Raw genomic sequence first — 17,925 nt, forward strand, 5'->3', positions numbered from 1 at the left:
TGCCCCTACTGACTTACATGCATTCAGCCAGTAACTTGCTTTCAGTCAGGACAATCTTGGGTTAAATAACCACCTTTATTATACTACAAAATGTTATAGATTTCCAAAAACATTGAAACCAAGCAATGGGTGAATAAAATACAAATAAAAATAATTGGAGCACAGCCTCATCCTTTGGATCATCCCGGTGCTGCCTGCTAAAAAAACAAACAATAAAATAATAAATCTATGAGATGTGTTCATCCCAGTGAACGAAAATGTTTAGGCAGAGGAGCATCGTATACTTCCCCCCTCAGGACGAGGCTGGGAGTGAGGTGGTGGTGGTTGGGCAGGAGGTGGTAATTCGAAAGCAAGACTGAGTTTGTGTAATAGGTATATACCCAGCAGTGTGGAGTAGTGGTTAGGGCTCTGGACTCTTGACTGGAGGGTCGTGGGTTCAATCCCAGGTGGGGGACACTGCTGCTGTACCCTTGAGCAAGGTACTCCAGTAAAAACCCAACTGTATAAATGGGTAACTGTATGTAAAAATAATGTATATCTTGTAACAATTGTAAGTCTCCCTGGATAAGGGCGTCTGCTAAGAAATAAATAATTTATAGGTTAATTGGAACTTGCTGGTAATAGGCTTGTAGATTAACCAATGTATGCACTTGTACTATAGATTTTCTGCCTGAAACCTTGCAAGCTTTCTTTGACTCAGGAAGTGCAAACAGATAACCTGAGAATAAGGCTTAGAAACGGAGAGCTTCCAGTTTCATGTTTTAAATAGAAAATACCTGTGTGTCAATACCTGTGTTTCTTTCAAAACTGCACATTTGCGGCCTATGTTGCTAATGGAAGTGCTTCAATAACTTTAACAATAACTTTAAGAGAAAGTATATAAAATAGTTAATAATCTGGTGGCTCCGCTGCAGAGCCACAGGCGCCCTATCGGCCACAGGGGTCGCTGATGCGCGGTGAGCCGTGGATTCCCCTGCCGACCTAAGCCCTCCCTACCCGGGCAGCGCTCAGCCAATTGTGCGCCGCCCCCTAGGAACTCTCGGTCACGGTCAGCTGTGACATAGCCTGGACTCGAACCTGCGATCTCCAGGCTATAGGACACATCCTGCGAGGAGCGCCTTTACTGGATGCGCCACTCGGGAGCCCCCTCATATATAAAATAGTTAATAAAGTTCAATTATAACCTGACTTAATAATTTTTATGGGTCTCCACAATCTTCAAATAGCAGACTCCTGTCCATAAATTGTACTTATTTAATCCGTAAGAAGACACTTTAAATCTGGTACATCATTCATTTCTCTAGGCTGTGACTAAATTAAACATTGAAAGTAACATCATGTATGTGGACTAAAAAGCCATAGTACAAAACAGACTCGTACCGACTGGACTTGAAGCAGCAGGTCATTCTTTTCCTGCATCACAGAATTCATTTTCTCCTCAAGCTCCTTTCGTTTTGTTTCTGCTTTGGTCAGATTTTCTTTGCACTTTTCAAATTCTTCCTTCATGTTGGCCATTTCCTTTTCAGATTCTGCACTCTTCAGGAGTGGCTTGATCTTGAAGTAGAGCTTCATCCACGGCCAGTGTTTCACATTCATGAATGAACGAATGTTGTACTGGATGGTGAAAATGGACTCCCTACAATACAAGAACAAGGTAATAACTTCAGTTCTAGATTACTTATTTTACTTAAGTGCAAATGCTGACTAAATACTACATGCAATCTGAATAATAAATGCACCATATGGCTACTTCATAAGCTGGGATGTTGTGAACAAGACCATTACCAAATTAAAAAAAGAAACTAGCTTGAGGAACCGTTAGTTAATCTGATTTTTGATTCTATTAAGAACAAGGGGTGCTGTAGTCATGACTATATATTAATACCTGGTAAGCCCTGCTTCCAGTCATATTACATAGTTACATTGATCTGAGGGGTTATTTTTTTATTATCTCTTGAAGTAGTGTGGGATTCAGAACTCTTCTAAATGTTTACAATTTGCTCATAACTCAAATATATCAATTAGTTCAGATGTTTTTGCAATTCCTCTGTATTTCTTCATTCACCTCCTTTCCATCATCTTTTGAAATTCTGTTCTCATCAGAAACCCACGACAGCGAGCCTGAGTATTCGTGATGAGTGCGGCCAATTTTTCATCTCGCATCTCCTCAAGTACACCCAGCAGACCAGCTTTAAAGAACACCTGTATTCAAGAGATTCACAGTAAAATATGGTTTTGTCTTAGCACAGCATCACATTCAATGGTAAGTTAACTTGATCATATAATAAACAAAGACTGTCTAAATGATTGACTTTCATAAGTGTAATGTGGCTTACATTGGCCTTTAAATGAATTGTTGCTATATGTGACAGGGCGGAAGTCCTGCACATGTAAATAGCAAGGATACATTTCATTGAAGGCACAGCCCAGCCTGCAAAGTAGGGATTTGTTTTGTTTAAACCTTTTATTTTGGTCCTTGTTCATGTGTTTTTGTTTGTTTTATTAATAAACGTGCACATCAGTGATTTCACTGCAGCTTCCTGAGTCTGAGTCTCAAGAGGGCGCTATCCCATTCTGACACCAAGAGTGACTGGACAGCATCACGGCCAAGCCTCTTAAAAGACAGCAAGCAGACTCAGAGGCAGAGACTTGCACTTCAAACTGCTAGTGCACACTTTAATTAACAAAACAAACAAAAACTTTGTACCCTCCTGCAAACACAGGATTTTGAATCCCTTTGGTACCATGTGGCTGGGACATGATTGATGTCCCTGCCAACCTTAAATACAAAATACACACTCTTTATTTATAGACACAAACACACGCTTCAACCCTGTCACACTGTACATTAACATTTTCAAGGTGATGCTATATGTAAAGACATTATGTATACTAACCTTAGTGTGCCCAAATTTATACTCCTCGTGATTTACATCAATTGATCCCAAAAGCTTCTCTGATGCTTTCTTGTTGTCCATGAACTGACCCTCAGGTATAACACTTGCATTTAACACTTTGTATCTATGTCAAAAATAGAACATGTCATTATACACTTTTAATAGCTGCACAGAGAAATGGAAAAGAGGGAACACTCAGTGGTGTTGATACCTTTGCTTGAAGTCACCATACAAGATTCTGCTTGGGAATCCCTTTCTGCAAATTCTGATACCTTCTAGCACACCATTGCATCTCAGCTGGTGGATGACCAAGAAGTTTTCCATTAAACCTAAAATTACAATAAAGGGACATTCAGAACAGAAAATAGGAGGCACTTTTTTACACAGAGAATTGTGAGGGTCTGGAACCAACTCCCCAGTAATGTTGTTGAAGCTGACACCCTGGGATCCTTCAAGAAGCTGCTTGATGAGATTCTGGGATTAATAAGCGACTAACAATCAACCGAGCAGGATGGGCCGAATGGCCTCCTCTCGTTTGTAAACTTTCTTATGTTCTACTTATGTTCTTATGATCATAGTATATTTACCTGGAGTCTTTGACTCATTGGGAATTAGGCAACGCACAAAGTGTGGATGGGTACTTCTTAAGTTGGACATCAGTTTGTTCAAGTTCTCCTGTAGAGTGACAAATATATGATACATTTAGCATTTCTTATTGACAAACTAGCAGACTTTATTTAAATGGCGGGAGGAATAGACATAAACTGACAAGACTGCAGAAGAGAAAGCAAAAACACATACCCTGAAAAGAGCTGACACTGTTTGAAAGGAACCACCCTTCTTCTTCTTTCCACCCCCCTTTGCAGCAGCCTCATCTTTAAATACAAAGAATAAACTTCAGACTGATATGATACAATTGATTCTAAAATCATCTTTAATACTCCAAAATTGAGTCCCTGTATCTGTTCCTATTTTTTTTGGGGGGGGGGGGGTGCTTGAACTGAACAAGTGTCTACCTGAAAAGTTAGTTTTTTTCTAAGATGTGTTGAAACAAGTTTAGATATTAAGAAAAACAATATTTTCTGTTTGTAGCATTCAGCCACTGTCAAAAAGGAAAACCACTCAAAGCCCTAAAAATGAACATTCAGTATAATAAGTGTTACTGTAATGAAATTAGTCACACATAATGTGATTTCAAAAGTGAATGAAGGTATGGCATTTTTCCAGCACCTGCAGCTGCAAAAGTGGCATAAAGGTGGGCCAGGAGTTTCACGGATGATTTCTGGTACAGCCCCACTACAGTGTCGTTCAGTGGGTCCTTGTTCTTCTCCAGCCAGCCGTTGATGTTGTAGTCTACAATTCCAGCATAGTGCACCAGGGAGAAGTGGGCCTCAGGTTTGCCTTTGACTGGTTTAGGTTTCTGGAAGGCGTTGCTCTTGCCAAGGTGCTGGTCATACAGCTTGTTCTTGAAAGAAGTGTCTGAGGCCTTGGGGAACATGCACTCCTCTTCAAGGATGGAGAATATTCCCATAGGCTAGTGGAAATTAAGATTCAAGTGTTAGAAGGAGAATAGCGAGATACCAAGGATGGTGCAAAGATGATTATTTTTTATATACCTTTTCAATAAGCTCAATGCAAGCAGCCAAGTCCATACCAAAGTCAATGAACTCCCAAATAATCCCTTCTTTCTTGTACTCTTCTTGTTCCAGTACAAACATGGTATGATTGAAAAACTGTTGCAGTTTTTCATTGGTGAAGTTGATGCACAGCTGCTCCAAGCTATTGAACTAAATACATGTATAAAATATATGAATAGCATCAGTAACAATAATAAAACATGTGATAGGTAGTAAAGAATATATAAGCAGTATGATAAATTAAACTTACATCAAAGATCTCAAATCCTGCAATATCCAGGACTCCAATGTAGAATTGTCTTGTCTGCTTTGTAGCCAGCATCTCGTTGATACGGATAACCATCCACAAGAACAATTTCTCATAGACAGATTTAGACAGAGCGCCAACAGCATTATTGACCTAATAAAAGATAAAAGATTAATTGTTAAATGAAAATACTATGAAGTTGAATTCTGTGCAATGTGTATGAAGGTTGAGAGCAAACACATTACCTGGGGGACAGTCTGCCCCTTGGTCACATACTCATTCCCCACTTTCACTCTCGGGAAGCACAAGGCTTTCAGCAAGTCTGCTGAGTTCAGTCCCAACAGATAACTGACTTTATCAGCCACTGAAACCAAACACAAAATCATATTAATGGCATCTGGTAATCTTAGATGTTTAAATAGGATATCTACATCTGTGTTTCGTAACTGTTAGCCGATGTGTTTCTCAAACTATTTTTAACTGTAAGCTGAACGTTTTGTGGTGTATTATTAATAATAATTAGTCATAGGGTGTGTGAAATATGCATCAGCTGCAGAGTCACTACAACAACACCTCACCTGAAAGACAGAGCACAAGGAGGTTAAGTGACTTGCTCATGGTCACAGTGAAGTACACGAATAAAGCAATTGTGATATCTTTCACTCTCGGGAAGCACAAGGCTTTCAGCAAGTCTGCTGAGTTCAGTCCCATTAGATAACTGACTTCATCAGCCACTGAAACCAAACACAAGGGGTCTGATTTTCGAAAGGGTTTCATTTTCGGTGGAAACGGCAAAATCTGCTGAATTTTTCCACAGGTTGATCCGTAAAATAATATCTGCCTATTTTCTAACATGTTCATCTGTTTTATCCGCCGGAAGATCACATTTCCTGCATAATTTGAACATTTAAGTTGATATGAATTATTTTCAGATATTTCAGGATTTTTTCTGTCTACACAGATGAAGACAGGCTTTAGTCTAATAAGCCCTGAAATAAATAATTTCTTATATATATATATATATACACAGACATGCTCAAATTTGTTGGTACCCTTACAGCTCATTGAAATAATGCTTCATTCCTCCTGAAAAGTGATGAAATTAAAAGCTATTTTATCATGTATACTTGCATGCCTTTGGTATGTCATAGAATAAAGCAAAGAAGCTGTGAAAAGAGATGAATTATTGCTTATTCTACAAAGATATTCTAAAATGGCCTGGGCACATTTGTTGGTACCCCTTAGAAAAGATAATAAATAATTGGATTATAGTGATATTTCAAACTAATTAGTTTCTTTAATTAGTATCACACATGTCTCCAATCTTGTAATCAGTCATTCAGCCTATTTAAATGGAGAAAAATTGTCACTGTGCTGTTTGGTATCATTGTGTGCACCACACTGAACATGGACCAGAGAAAGCAAAGGAGAGAGTTGTCTGAGGAGATCAGAAAGAAAATAATAGACAAGCATGGTAAAGGTAAAGGCTACAAGACCATCTCCAAGCAGCTTGATGTTCCTGTGACAACAGTTGCAAATATTATTAAGAAGTTAAAGGTCCATGGAACTGTAGCCAACCTCACTGGGCGCGGCCGCAAGAGGAAAATCGACCCCAGATTGAACAGAAGGATAGTGCGAATGGTAGAAAAAGAACCAAGGATAACTGCCAAAGAGATACAAGCTGAACTCCAAGGTGAAGGTACGTCAGTTTCTGAACTCACCATCCGTCGCTTTTTGAGCAAAAGTGGGCTCCATGGAAAAAGACCCAGGAGGACTCCACTTTTGAAAGAAAAACATAAAAAAGCCAGACTGGAATTTGCTAAAATGCATATTGACAAGCCACAATCCTTCTGGGATAATGTCCTTTGGACAGATGAGTCAAAACTGGAGCTTTTTGGCAACTCACATCTGTATGTTCACAGACGAAAAAATGAAGCTTTCAAAGAAAAGAACACCATACCTACAGTGAAACATGGAGGAGGCTCGGTTATGTTTTGGGGCTGCTTTGCTGCGCTTGGCACAGGGTGCCTTGAATCTGTGCAGGGCACAATGAAATCTCAAGACTATCAAGGCATTCTGGAGTGAAACGTACTGCCCAGTGTCAGAAAGCTCTATCTCAGTCGCAGGTCATGGGTCCTCCAACAGGATAATGACCCAAAACACACAGCTAAAAGCACCCAAGAATGGATAAGAACAAAACATTGGACTATTCTGAAGTGGCCTTCTATGAGTCCTAATCTGAATTCTATCGAACATCTATGGAAAGAGCTGAAACTTGCAGTCTGGAGAAGGCACCCATCAAACCTGAGACAGCTGGAGCAGTTTGCTCAGGAAGAGTGGGCCAAACTACCTGTTAACAGGTGCAGAAGTCTCATTGAGAGCTACAGAAAACGTTTGATTGCAGTGATTGCCTCTAAAGGTTGTGCAACAAAATATTAGGTTAGCGGTCCCATCATTTTTGTCCATGCCATTTTCATTTGTTTTATTATTTACAATATTATGTTGAATAAAAATCAAAAGCAAAGTCTGATTTCTATTAAATATGGAATAAACAATGGTGGATGCCAATTACTTTTGTCAGTTTCAAGTTATTTCAGAGAAAATTGTGCATTCTTCGTTTTTTGTGGAGGGGTACCAACAAATTTGAGCACGTCTGTATATATATATATATATATATATATATATATATATATATACAGTGCCTTGCAAAAGTATTCAGACCCCTGACCAATTCTCTCATATTACTGAATTACAAATGGTATATTGAAATTTTGTTATGTTTGATATTTTATTTTAAAACACTGAAACTCAAAATCAATTATTGTAAGGTGACATTGGTTTTATGTTGGGAAATATTTTTAAGAAAAATAAAAAACTGAAATATCTTGCTTGCATAAGTATTCAACCCCTGTGCTGTGGAAGCTCCCAGTTTATACCAATGAAAGAAATTGCCCTGACGAGGACACAATTACCTTACCATTGGCCTCCACCTGTGAACCATTAAAGTTGCTGTCATATTTTCTGGATAAAAACCCCACTGTTGAAGGATCATTGGTCAGGCTGTGAATCTGAAGGAATAAATGAAGACCAAAGAGCATTCTACAGAAGTTAGAGATAAAGTAATACAAATGCATAGATTAGGGAAAGCGTACAAAATAATATCCAAGTGTTTGGATATCCCAGTGAGCACAGTTGGATCAGTAATCAGGAAGTGGAAGCTGCATCACATCACCCAGGCACTGCCAAGAAAAGGCCGTCCCTCAAAACTCAACGCTCAAACAAGAAGGAGACTTGTGAGAGAAGCCACAGAGAGGCTAACAATCACTTTGAAGGAGCTACAGAGTTCAGTGGCTGGGAGTGGAGTAATGGTGCACCAGTCAACCATATCAACAGCTCTGCATAACACTGGCCTGTATGGGAGGGTGGCAAGAAAGAAGCTGTTACTCAAAAAGTACCATCTGAAAGCACGTCTGGAGTTTGCCAGAAAGCATGAGAGTGACCCAGCTGCGATGTGGGAAAAGGTTTTGTGGTCAGATGAGACCAAGATAGAGCTTTTTGGCCAAAACTCAATGCTCTATATGTGGCGCAAACCTAACACTGCCCATGCCTCAAGACACACCATCCCTACAGTGAAGTATGGTGGTGGCAGCAACATGCTGTGGGGATGCTTCTCATCAGCAGGGACTGGCCATCTTGTTAAAATTGAAGGAAGAATGGATGGAGCAAAATACAGGGAAATACTGCAAGAAAACCTGCTTCAGTCCGCTAAAAAGCTGAAGCTTGGGAGGAAATTCACCCTTCAGCAGGACAATGATTCCAAGCACAAGGCCAAAGCAACATTGGAGTGGCTCAAGAACAAAAAGGTGAATGTCCTACAGTGGCCCAGTCAAAGTCCTGATCTCAATCCCATTGAGAATCTGTGGCACTACTTGAAAATTGTGGTCCACAAGCCTCGTCCAACCAACCTGAACAACCTGGAGCAAATCTGCCAAGAAGAATGGGCCAAAATCACTCCGACACTGTGTGCAAAGCTGGTACATACTTACCCCAAAAGACTTAAAGCTGTTATTGCAGCGAAAGGTGGCTCTACCAAATATTAATGTGTGGGGGTTGAATACTTATGCAAGCAAGATATTTCAGTTTTTTATTTTTCTTAAAAATATTTCCCAACATAAAATCAATGTCAACTTACAATAATTGATTTGGAGTTTCAGTGTTTTAAAATAAAATATCAAACAAAACGAAATTTCAATGTACCATTTGTAATTCAGTAATATGAGAGAATTGGTCAGGGGTCTGAATACTTTTGCAAGGCACTGTATATATATAAAGCAACATTGGAGTGGCTCAAGAACAAAAAGGTGAATGTCCTACAGTGGCCCAGTCAAAGTCCTGATCTCAATCCCATTGAGAATCTGTGGCAGCTGGCTCTTTGAGCTAATATATATATTAGGTCAACCCCATCGCCTTGAGGACCGTTCACTGACAATTTTATAAAACCGAAATCTTATTCGGATTGTGCAGACAATTTACTTTACCCAAAGCCAACCTGAATAAGAACACATACCAAAACAACATCTGACCACCCCTTTGTGTCAAAGTGAGACTAGTTTGAATTATTTTCCAGGGTAGCCCCAAATGTGTCAAACTATACTTTGGAAAAAAAATTAAAAAGACATACGCTTTTAAATAAAATCATCAAACCATCTGATTTATTTATATATTTCAGAAGTACTAAAGTGTGCTAAATAATTTTTAATTGTTAAGTCAATATTGCACAGGCATACTATAAGAACATTCCAAAATCATAACTGTGCACTAAAAAAAGGAACTGTGCTAAAAAAATGGTACAGCAAGTAGCGCATATGCATCAAAATACTGAATACTGTATTAAACTGAAGACACGGTCCCTGAAGAGAAATGAAAGCTAACTTATTTTAATTTAAGGCATGTATTGTAGTTATTGTATGTTCATTCACAACTTTAAACACTCAATTATAAATCATACTTAAACTAAAAACACCTGTTTACAATTCTACTCAAATACCATGTTTATATTAGGTGGATGGTTTGGTCACTTTATTAGAAAGCATATGTCTGCAACCTATTTATTACTGCATTAACACAATGCTGAAGTTGGCTTGCATCCCAGATTCTTATAACATTCCAGTTTCTTATTCGAATCCCAGCTTCTTATTTGCTAATTTGCACAAATGTAACTAAAATTGAATAAGTAACAGAGGTATTTCAGTAGATAAATCGCCTTGGGCTGCTCACACAGGGCAACCCCTCGATGTCTCCCATAACTATTTATCTGGGCCCAACACGGAATTGTGGTACAAGAACAGCGGGCAGACATGGCATGCACAGCAACATTGACATCGGGTTTAGAGCAACATTGCAAAGTATGTATCCAGAACTGGAAACCCTGTGCGTGATCCATACATATTCTTCCCTGTCTAACATGGAATCTGCTTTCCTTTGTTATCTTGTCTAATAATCCACTTTTAAGTTTTGTGCTTTACCATTTTTATTGCAGCACACACAGACCTGAACAGGGAAAAGTAAATTTAACAAACCATTCTGTTGTAACGTCACCTGTCCATGTTTACTACTTTATTCTGCACCGTACAGAAAGCACGTTTTCCTTGTTGAAGTTTTTATTTGTACTTTTCAAAGACAAACCCAATGTATATCTGAAGTGCAGAGCAATGTGTGCACTGTATCATTGTTGAACCTCAGTCTCTACCCCTAAATAACATTTTAGTTCTGTAGTATATTTATAGACCTTATAGTTTCCTCCAGAATGGTTTGTTAAATTGACTTGTTCTTGTTCAGGTCTTATTTCAGCTTGAGATCGTAATACACACACACACACACAAACACACACACACACTCTCTCACACACACACACACAAACACACACAAACACACACACACTCTCTCTCTCTCACACACACACACACACACACACACACACACACACACACTCTCTCTCTCTCTCTCACACACACACACACACACACACACACACACACACACTCACTCACAGCTGCTTCTAACATAGGATCCATGTTGAATGTCAGGGAGACTCGGTCTGACTTGTCTCTGTTTTTTACTGGCAGATAGTCCTATTGACTGTACTGAAGTAGGTGGAAAGTTAACTAGTGGAAGTTTACGTTGTCTACCACTTTGGTCTTTAGAAAATAGAACATATACATATATTACATATACCGCCAAAAGAACTTGTTAGAATAAATTATGAACCAAACTAGCAGATAAAGTCCTGCCGTGTTTTCCGCAGCTTTAGAAAATACTGAATCAGTGGAAAAAACAGAAGTGCAGAATAAAAACGGCCAAAATAATGCGATCCTCCAGCGGATCTCCTTTGAAAATAACCCCCATTATCTACACCAAATATGGTACATGTATAAAGCAAAAACAAGTCGTGCTTTCTTTAATATTGTGATCACAATATAATGTTTCAGTTTTTTAACATAATGCAGTTCAGTTTACTGCTATATGAAAATTAAAAGGAATTAAAATAGATGTGTTAAGAATAGCAAATGATTTTAAGTATGACTTAAAGTACACGAATTGCCTGTGCTTGTAAATCAAAGTTACCTTCAGTGCCATCTGGTTCAGCTTGCTCCTCACGCTGCTTCTGCTTGAACTTCATGTTACCGTAGTGCATCACCGCACCAGTTAGTTTGTAGATGCCCATTTTCTCTTCATTGGTGAACCCAAGAATGTCAATGGCAGACTGGATAATAAAAAGAACATTATGCACATAAAAGGGTAACAAAATCATTAAAAAAGCTAATCGATGGAACTTACATCTGTGGCGTCCAACTCCTCTTTGTCGTCAATGCTGGCGACGGTGATCTGCCCTTGACTGATCATAGGGAAATCATAGGGGTTGGTGGTAATGAGAAGCATGTCTGGAAGGAAGAAGAGCAGCAAACACATAATAGATTATTTCAAGACAGACAGATCAATCAGCCAGTTAACAGAATGATTTAGTTTCACTTACCAATAAGCTCTGGCTTGTGGTTGGTCATGACCTGATAGAAGATATGGTAGCTCCTTTCAGCTGACAACTGAAATGTTACTCTGGATTTTTCCAGCAAGTCTGTGATGAATAAGTATTACAGTCAGAGTTTGAAATGTCTAAAAATAAGACACAAATGTAAAGAGATACTTCAGTAGAAGAAATAAACGTACATGTCTCAATATCAGCGGAAGCCAGTTTCCCTGTTGCTCCGAAGTGAATTCTGATAAATTTACCCTTAATGTAAATAAAATTAAATCATATCAATATGCTAATACATGGTTAATGGTTTAAGAAAGTCCTAACATGTAGTAATATAATGGAAACAAAAGCGTTGTCACTTACAAAGCGAGACGAGTTGTCATTTCTCACAGTTTTGGCATTACCAAAAGCTTCCAGCAGAGGGTTAGCTGAAATGATCTGATCCTCCAGGGTTCCCTATATAAGACACAATCCAAGAGTTAGATAATGGAACTGGAACCCGTTGAATGTTCCGTACTATTTGATGTCAACGACAATAGTTTCCAACCTGGATTTTTCCAGGAGCCGGCTCTTTCTTCTTCTCACCACCAGCCACTGCGATTGTCGCAAAGTACTGGATGACACGTTTGGTGTTCACAGTCTTTCCTGCACCAGATTCTCCACTAAATAAAACAGAAACACATGATAAGATGATATTTCTTGAGAGATTTATTTTTTAATAACGTTTGTAATTTTACTCATACTTACGTGATCAGGACTGACTGGTTTTCACGATCTGTAAAGGTAATTATTTTAAGAATTTGATTAAAGATTGTTTCTAAGTTAGTACCTAGTTTTACCTGATAATAATGTGTAACAGAGCAAACGTGGGGTCAATGTTTTTCTTTCCTCTGTCATGTTATTGTCATTTACAAAAACAATGCTCTTCATAAATCATTCTGTTTATGATATACGAAATCCATTACTTCACCAAAAGGCATGAGATATAGAAACAGGTGGAATTAATTTAATGTACTTAACCCAGATAAAATCAGCTTGTTTTTGAAATACTTACCAGTAAGCATGAACTGATAGGCATTGTCAGAGACAGAGAAGATGTGTGGTGGAGCCTCCATACGCTTCTTGCCTCTGTATGCATTAACACAAGACTGGTCGTACACTGGAAGCCACTTGTATGGATTCACAGTAGCACAAAACAGCCCTGAGTAAGTCTGAAATTGTACAATGGAATATTAAATACAGTTCATTCATAAGTAAATAGTCTTTTGATTGTATTTATTTATTTTGTATGAATACTCTTACGTAGATCATCCATGCGGCATAACGCTCTTTGAGGTTATACAGCACAGTTGGTTCACTGAGGTGGGTCATCATGGCCATGTCCTCAATTTTATCATACTTGGGAGGGTTCATAGGGAAGACTTGGTCTTCCTTAACAGTGACGGTCTGAAATGCAAAAAAAGGACAAACTTAAATCCTGAGAAACAAAAACCTGAGTTTTTGAAAGGCAATGGTTTAATATATCATACATATTTACAACACTATTGGTGTAACTGTCTATGTAAGTTTAAGCATTTTTATGTGTTTCGTATCAAGATATTATACTTGCTGGTACTCAGAATATTGGGCTATATCCTCATTAATATGCAATGTTCATGTTTTTTTAAAACATATAGAAAGAAAACTAGTTAAAAAATATAAAAGGAAAGTGCATGCTCCCCAAGTAATGGGAAAGAGCAGGTTACCATTTTTTATATAATGCAGTAGTAAATAACAGAAATCTAAGCCAATAAGAAGATGCTGTTTTTACTCTAATGTGACTTACTTGTCCTTCCAGAGTTTTTACAGTGACTTTGCCACCTTCTTTACTCTGGATAACACCTTTTAAGTACATGTCTTTGGCATCTGCTACGTAGCAGGCAGTTTTTGCATCAAAGGGTTTGCTTTGCGCCTCAATTCTTTCCCGCTCGGGTTTCCGGAGGTAGATGGCCGCCTCCCCGTATATCTCCATCTCTGCGTCTGTACTCATGATGACGGTTTACTGTGGGAATGCATAATGAAGACAGCAAACTGAACATGTTGGTCATTATTATATTATATCTGGAGTACAGTAATGTAAAACCCAGTGATCAGTGGTAAGCTGGTGTAACAAGTTAATTAAATTGTTTTGGTTTAAACAATGTGGTTCCATTCTACGTGTAACATTGACACCCTCCTGCCAAAGTCAATAGATCTGATCTCAAACATGGAAAACGTTAACCAAAACCAATCAGTGCAGTACAGAAACCAGGACCAGAGGACAGAGTTGAAAATCACAGCTGGAGATTTACATAAGACAAAGAGAATGAGACACACAAAGTGGTGTGTGTGTGTGGAAAGGGCTACCTAGTCATGTTGTTGAGGCAGAATCACTTGGATCCTTTAGACCCAACTTGACAAAGTTCTGTGATCTGCTACTAGGATCCCAATGAGCCTAGATGGGCCAAATGGCCTCCACTCATTCGTACATTTTATTATGTTCTTTTGTTAAAAAATAGCAACACTATTCAGCAACATATAGCACTTGAGATGTTTCTGTTCCAATCACTGAATACAAAATGAAGTATTGCCTTTAACATATGGATTTTGCCATGGGAATGCAAGTAAGTACTTGCAAGTGGATGAATGGTTGATAGTGGATAGTAAGCAAAGAGTACCTTTAAGAGGTGAAACCTCTCTCTGGGCAGTATATAAAGTGGGGTGCCGTTTTGGCTCTGTCCTTGGACCACTGATGTTTCTTATCTACATCAGCGACTTAGATTGGGGGATAATTAGCAAGTTTGTCAAATTTGTAGATAACATAAAGGTTTAGGGAGTGGTTGACACACCTTCAGCCACCCAAGGAATCCAAAAACATTAAGACTGCATACAGAGAGTATTGACAACAAATATAAAGCGTTGAATGCCAATCACAAAAATGGGGGTTATTTAACTGGAACAGGCTCACCAAGACAAGACCATGGTGTTATAATAGACTCATCACAAATGATCTTTTAATGTTTTCATTCAGATTTTACAAATATTCCTTACCTTCCTTCACAACAAGCGCAGGAAGATTGTGATTTTAATAGTCCACAGCACTGCAAATAATAAGAGAAAAGCAATTTATTCTTCCTGTTGTGATTTTTTTTTATCTTGTTCTGGACTCCCCTAAGCATTTATTCAGTGCATTAATACTGACTCCCGGTCACTGTAGATAACACTCAATAGCATAAATGCCAACAGTCCCTATATGTTTGGGACAGTCCTAATTTCCTAACAAATGTCCCGCATCCCAATGTCTAGTAACGAAACTGATAATACAAGTCTAATCCACAATGAGCTGACCTATCCTTACAAAGAACAATAAAGTAAATCATAACAAAAAATATGGTTGTCGAATTAGCAATTATGCAATGTTGTGGGATTATATCAGCAGTAATATTTAGAGATTAAAACACAATACCAAACCATTTAAAGAAATTATGGAATTTGATGTAAAGAAATTCATATATGAAAATAATATAGATTTAAAAAAGAAAACATAATAATACATATTTTTTCTAGCTTAGCATTTTCTGGTACAGATGAATCCCCAAATATAGCGGCAAAGTGATCAATATGCCTTTGAAATATTTATTTAAATTCAGTTATAGTGAATCAAACACAGTTTCAGACTTAGAACTGCATTTTGAACACTTTAGGCTGCATATGAGCAGAGAACAGCAAGTCTATTTGCTAAACTTAATTACTAACTTCTTCTTCTGGATGTCAACCTGCACCTTTACTCCACAAATTCAATAAATGTTCAATTTGCTAATTATCCCACCACCATGGTAGTATGTGTGTATGTGTGTGTGTGTGTGTGTAAATATATATATATATATATATATATATATATATATATATATATATATATAGGCTCTTTGAGCTAATATAATATATATATATATATATATATATATATATATATATATATATATATTCTTTTCTTGAAAGAGTTTTCATTATTTTATCATTTCAAAAGAGCATCCTCATAATAACCTAATGTGTTTAAAGCACTAAATTATAAAACTGTGAGGTATATCTATGTGTTTATCTACTTTGATTTAAGCTAAATAAGTTCAGTTCTTTCAGCGTGTTCTACTATTTAACAAATGGGTAATCTGAACAACTTGTTTATGTTTGCAAATTCTTCTTACAAACATGTAAACAGTGTTTCTAATCATGTTAATGCTAAATCCATATATGTTTCTAATATTAACATATTCACTCTGTATTATTAGCTGTGCTGCTTATTCTAAGACTGCCATCAAAGTACAACAACTTAATACAGACACTTAAACCTAAAGCAACTTACCACTACTTGACACGCCTATCAGTGAGGGTGAAGGCTCTGTGCTTCTGATTTTATTAAGAACATTTTGCCAGCCCAGCAAAACTGGCTTCTGTATAAGGTCATGAAACTTTACTCACTAAAGATACCCACAAACCCTTATGAAACTTTATTCCATTTACTAATTGCGTGTGTCCATAAGATTTGGCTAAAGGTTATGATGATAACGCAATATTTATTGAAACTGATCCAGTTAAGTTTGTTATTTCATATGATCTTCTATTTATGCCTCATAGGCAGGTCATATTGGGAGTTAGATGTTGTGCAATTAATGACTGAGGGCCCTATCGGATTTATCAGGTTGAACTAAATGCATCCAGTAAAAATAGCTTATAAAGCAACATTTATCAAAATGAACAGAACAGACACCATTCAAATTTTCACTTCTTTCTTGTTTTCAGTTAAATATTAAACACATGCACACAGGCACACACAATTACTTAGATCATGCACAGGAGGGAATTACTACTCATGAAGCTATCGTTTTATTCTATAGATATTAGGGTTGCCACCTTTCCATGGGTCAAAACGGGTTTGAGGAAGGTGTCCCGGGATTTCAATATGCCATCCCAGGACACTAAAATGTCAGGTTTTATAAGCTTCCACATCCATGTAGATTACTAAAGCAGTGGTTCCCAACAACTACCAAAATTCGGTTACATAGTTCCTGCAAAAACCCATTTCTACACAATCACACGTTGTGCTAGTAATATTACTAAGCAAGACAACAAATAGCTTTAACCATGTGATATATAATTATAAGATATCTGCATTTTTCCCCTTTATCTGTTTTCTTTTATAAGGAGTGTGTTTTTAAATTAATTATGTCAGGATGGTAGTCCTGCCGTAGTTAAGGTTGCAATGTTCTTTAAGAACATAAGAAATTTTACAAACGAGAGGAGGCCATTCAGCCCATCTTGCTCATTTGGTTGTTAGTAGCTTATTGATCCCAGAATCTCATCAAGCAGCTTCTTGAAGGATCCCAGGGTGTCAGCTTCAACAACATTACTGGGCAGTTGGTTCCAGACCCTCACAATTCTTTGTGTAAAAAAGTGCCTCCTATCTTCTGTTCTGAATGCCCTTTTATCTAATCTCCATTAGTGACCCCTGGCCCTTGTTTCTTTTTTTCAGGTCAAAAAAGACCCCTGGGTCTACATTGTCTATACCTTTTAGGATTTTGAATGTTTGAATCAGATCGCCGTGTAGTCTTCTTTGTTCAAGACTGAATAGATACAATTCTTTTAGCATGTCTGCATACAACATGCCTTTTAAGACTGGGATAATTCTGGTTGCTCTTCTTTGCACTCTTTCTAGAGCAGCAATATCCTTCTCCTTCTCACAATATATCCGATCATCTTGTTGGCCTTTTTATAGCTTCCCCACATTGTCTAGGTGAAGACATTTCTGAGTCAACATAAACTCCTAGGTCTTTTTCATAGTTCCCTTCTTCAATTTCTGTATCTCCCATATGATATTTATAATGCACATTTTTATTGCCTGCATGCAATACTTTACACTTTTCTCTATTAAATTTCATTTACCATGTGTCTGCCCAGGTCTGAATGCTGTCTAGATCATTGCTGCTGCAACAGTGTTTGCCACTCCTCCTATTTTTGTGTCGTCTGCAAATTTAACAAGTTTGCTTACTATACCAGAATCTAAATCATTAATGTAGATTAGGAATAGCAGAGGACCTA

General features: G+C 37.8%; 1 protein-coding gene across 1 annotated transcript in view; it reads right to left on the reverse strand.

The window, feature by feature from the left end:
• Positions 1-14,930, reverse strand: part of LOC117407655 (myosin heavy chain, fast skeletal muscle-like) — a 35,068-nt gene extending 20,138 nt beyond the window's left edge. Inside the window, exons 1-21 of the mRNA XM_059017874.1 lie at positions 14,884-14,930; positions 13,640-13,855; positions 13,117-13,260; positions 12,869-13,025; positions 12,562-12,589; positions 12,362-12,476; positions 12,178-12,270; positions 12,006-12,069; positions 11,815-11,913; positions 11,619-11,722; positions 11,406-11,544; positions 5,027-5,145; positions 4,785-4,934; positions 4,514-4,684; positions 4,128-4,431; positions 3,699-3,772; positions 3,485-3,572; positions 3,109-3,226; positions 2,898-3,021; positions 2,066-2,202; positions 1,381-1,636 (exon numbers count right to left, since the gene is read on the reverse strand). Coding sequence (XP_058873857.1) covers positions 1,381-1,636; positions 2,066-2,202; positions 2,898-3,021; positions 3,109-3,226; positions 3,485-3,572; positions 3,699-3,772; positions 4,128-4,431; positions 4,514-4,684; positions 4,785-4,934; positions 5,027-5,145; positions 11,406-11,544; positions 11,619-11,722; positions 11,815-11,913; positions 12,006-12,069; positions 12,178-12,270; positions 12,362-12,476; positions 12,562-12,589; positions 12,869-13,025; positions 13,117-13,260; positions 13,640-13,843 — 2,688 coding nt within the window. The 5' untranslated portion in view covers positions 13,844-13,855; positions 14,884-14,930. The remainder of the gene's footprint in view (positions 1-1,380; positions 1,637-2,065; positions 2,203-2,897; positions 3,022-3,108; positions 3,227-3,484; positions 3,573-3,698; positions 3,773-4,127; positions 4,432-4,513; positions 4,685-4,784; positions 4,935-5,026; positions 5,146-11,405; positions 11,545-11,618; positions 11,723-11,814; positions 11,914-12,005; positions 12,070-12,177; positions 12,271-12,361; positions 12,477-12,561; positions 12,590-12,868; positions 13,026-13,116; positions 13,261-13,639; positions 13,856-14,883) is intronic.
• Between the last annotated feature and the right edge of the window lie 2,995 nt (positions 14,931-17,925).

The sequence above is a fragment of the Acipenser ruthenus genome, chromosome 58 (genome assembly GCF_902713425.1).
Source record: "Acipenser ruthenus chromosome 58, fAciRut3.2 maternal haplotype, whole genome shotgun sequence".
In the NCBI taxonomy this organism is placed as follows: domain Eukaryota; kingdom Metazoa; phylum Chordata; class Actinopteri; order Acipenseriformes; family Acipenseridae; genus Acipenser; species Acipenser ruthenus.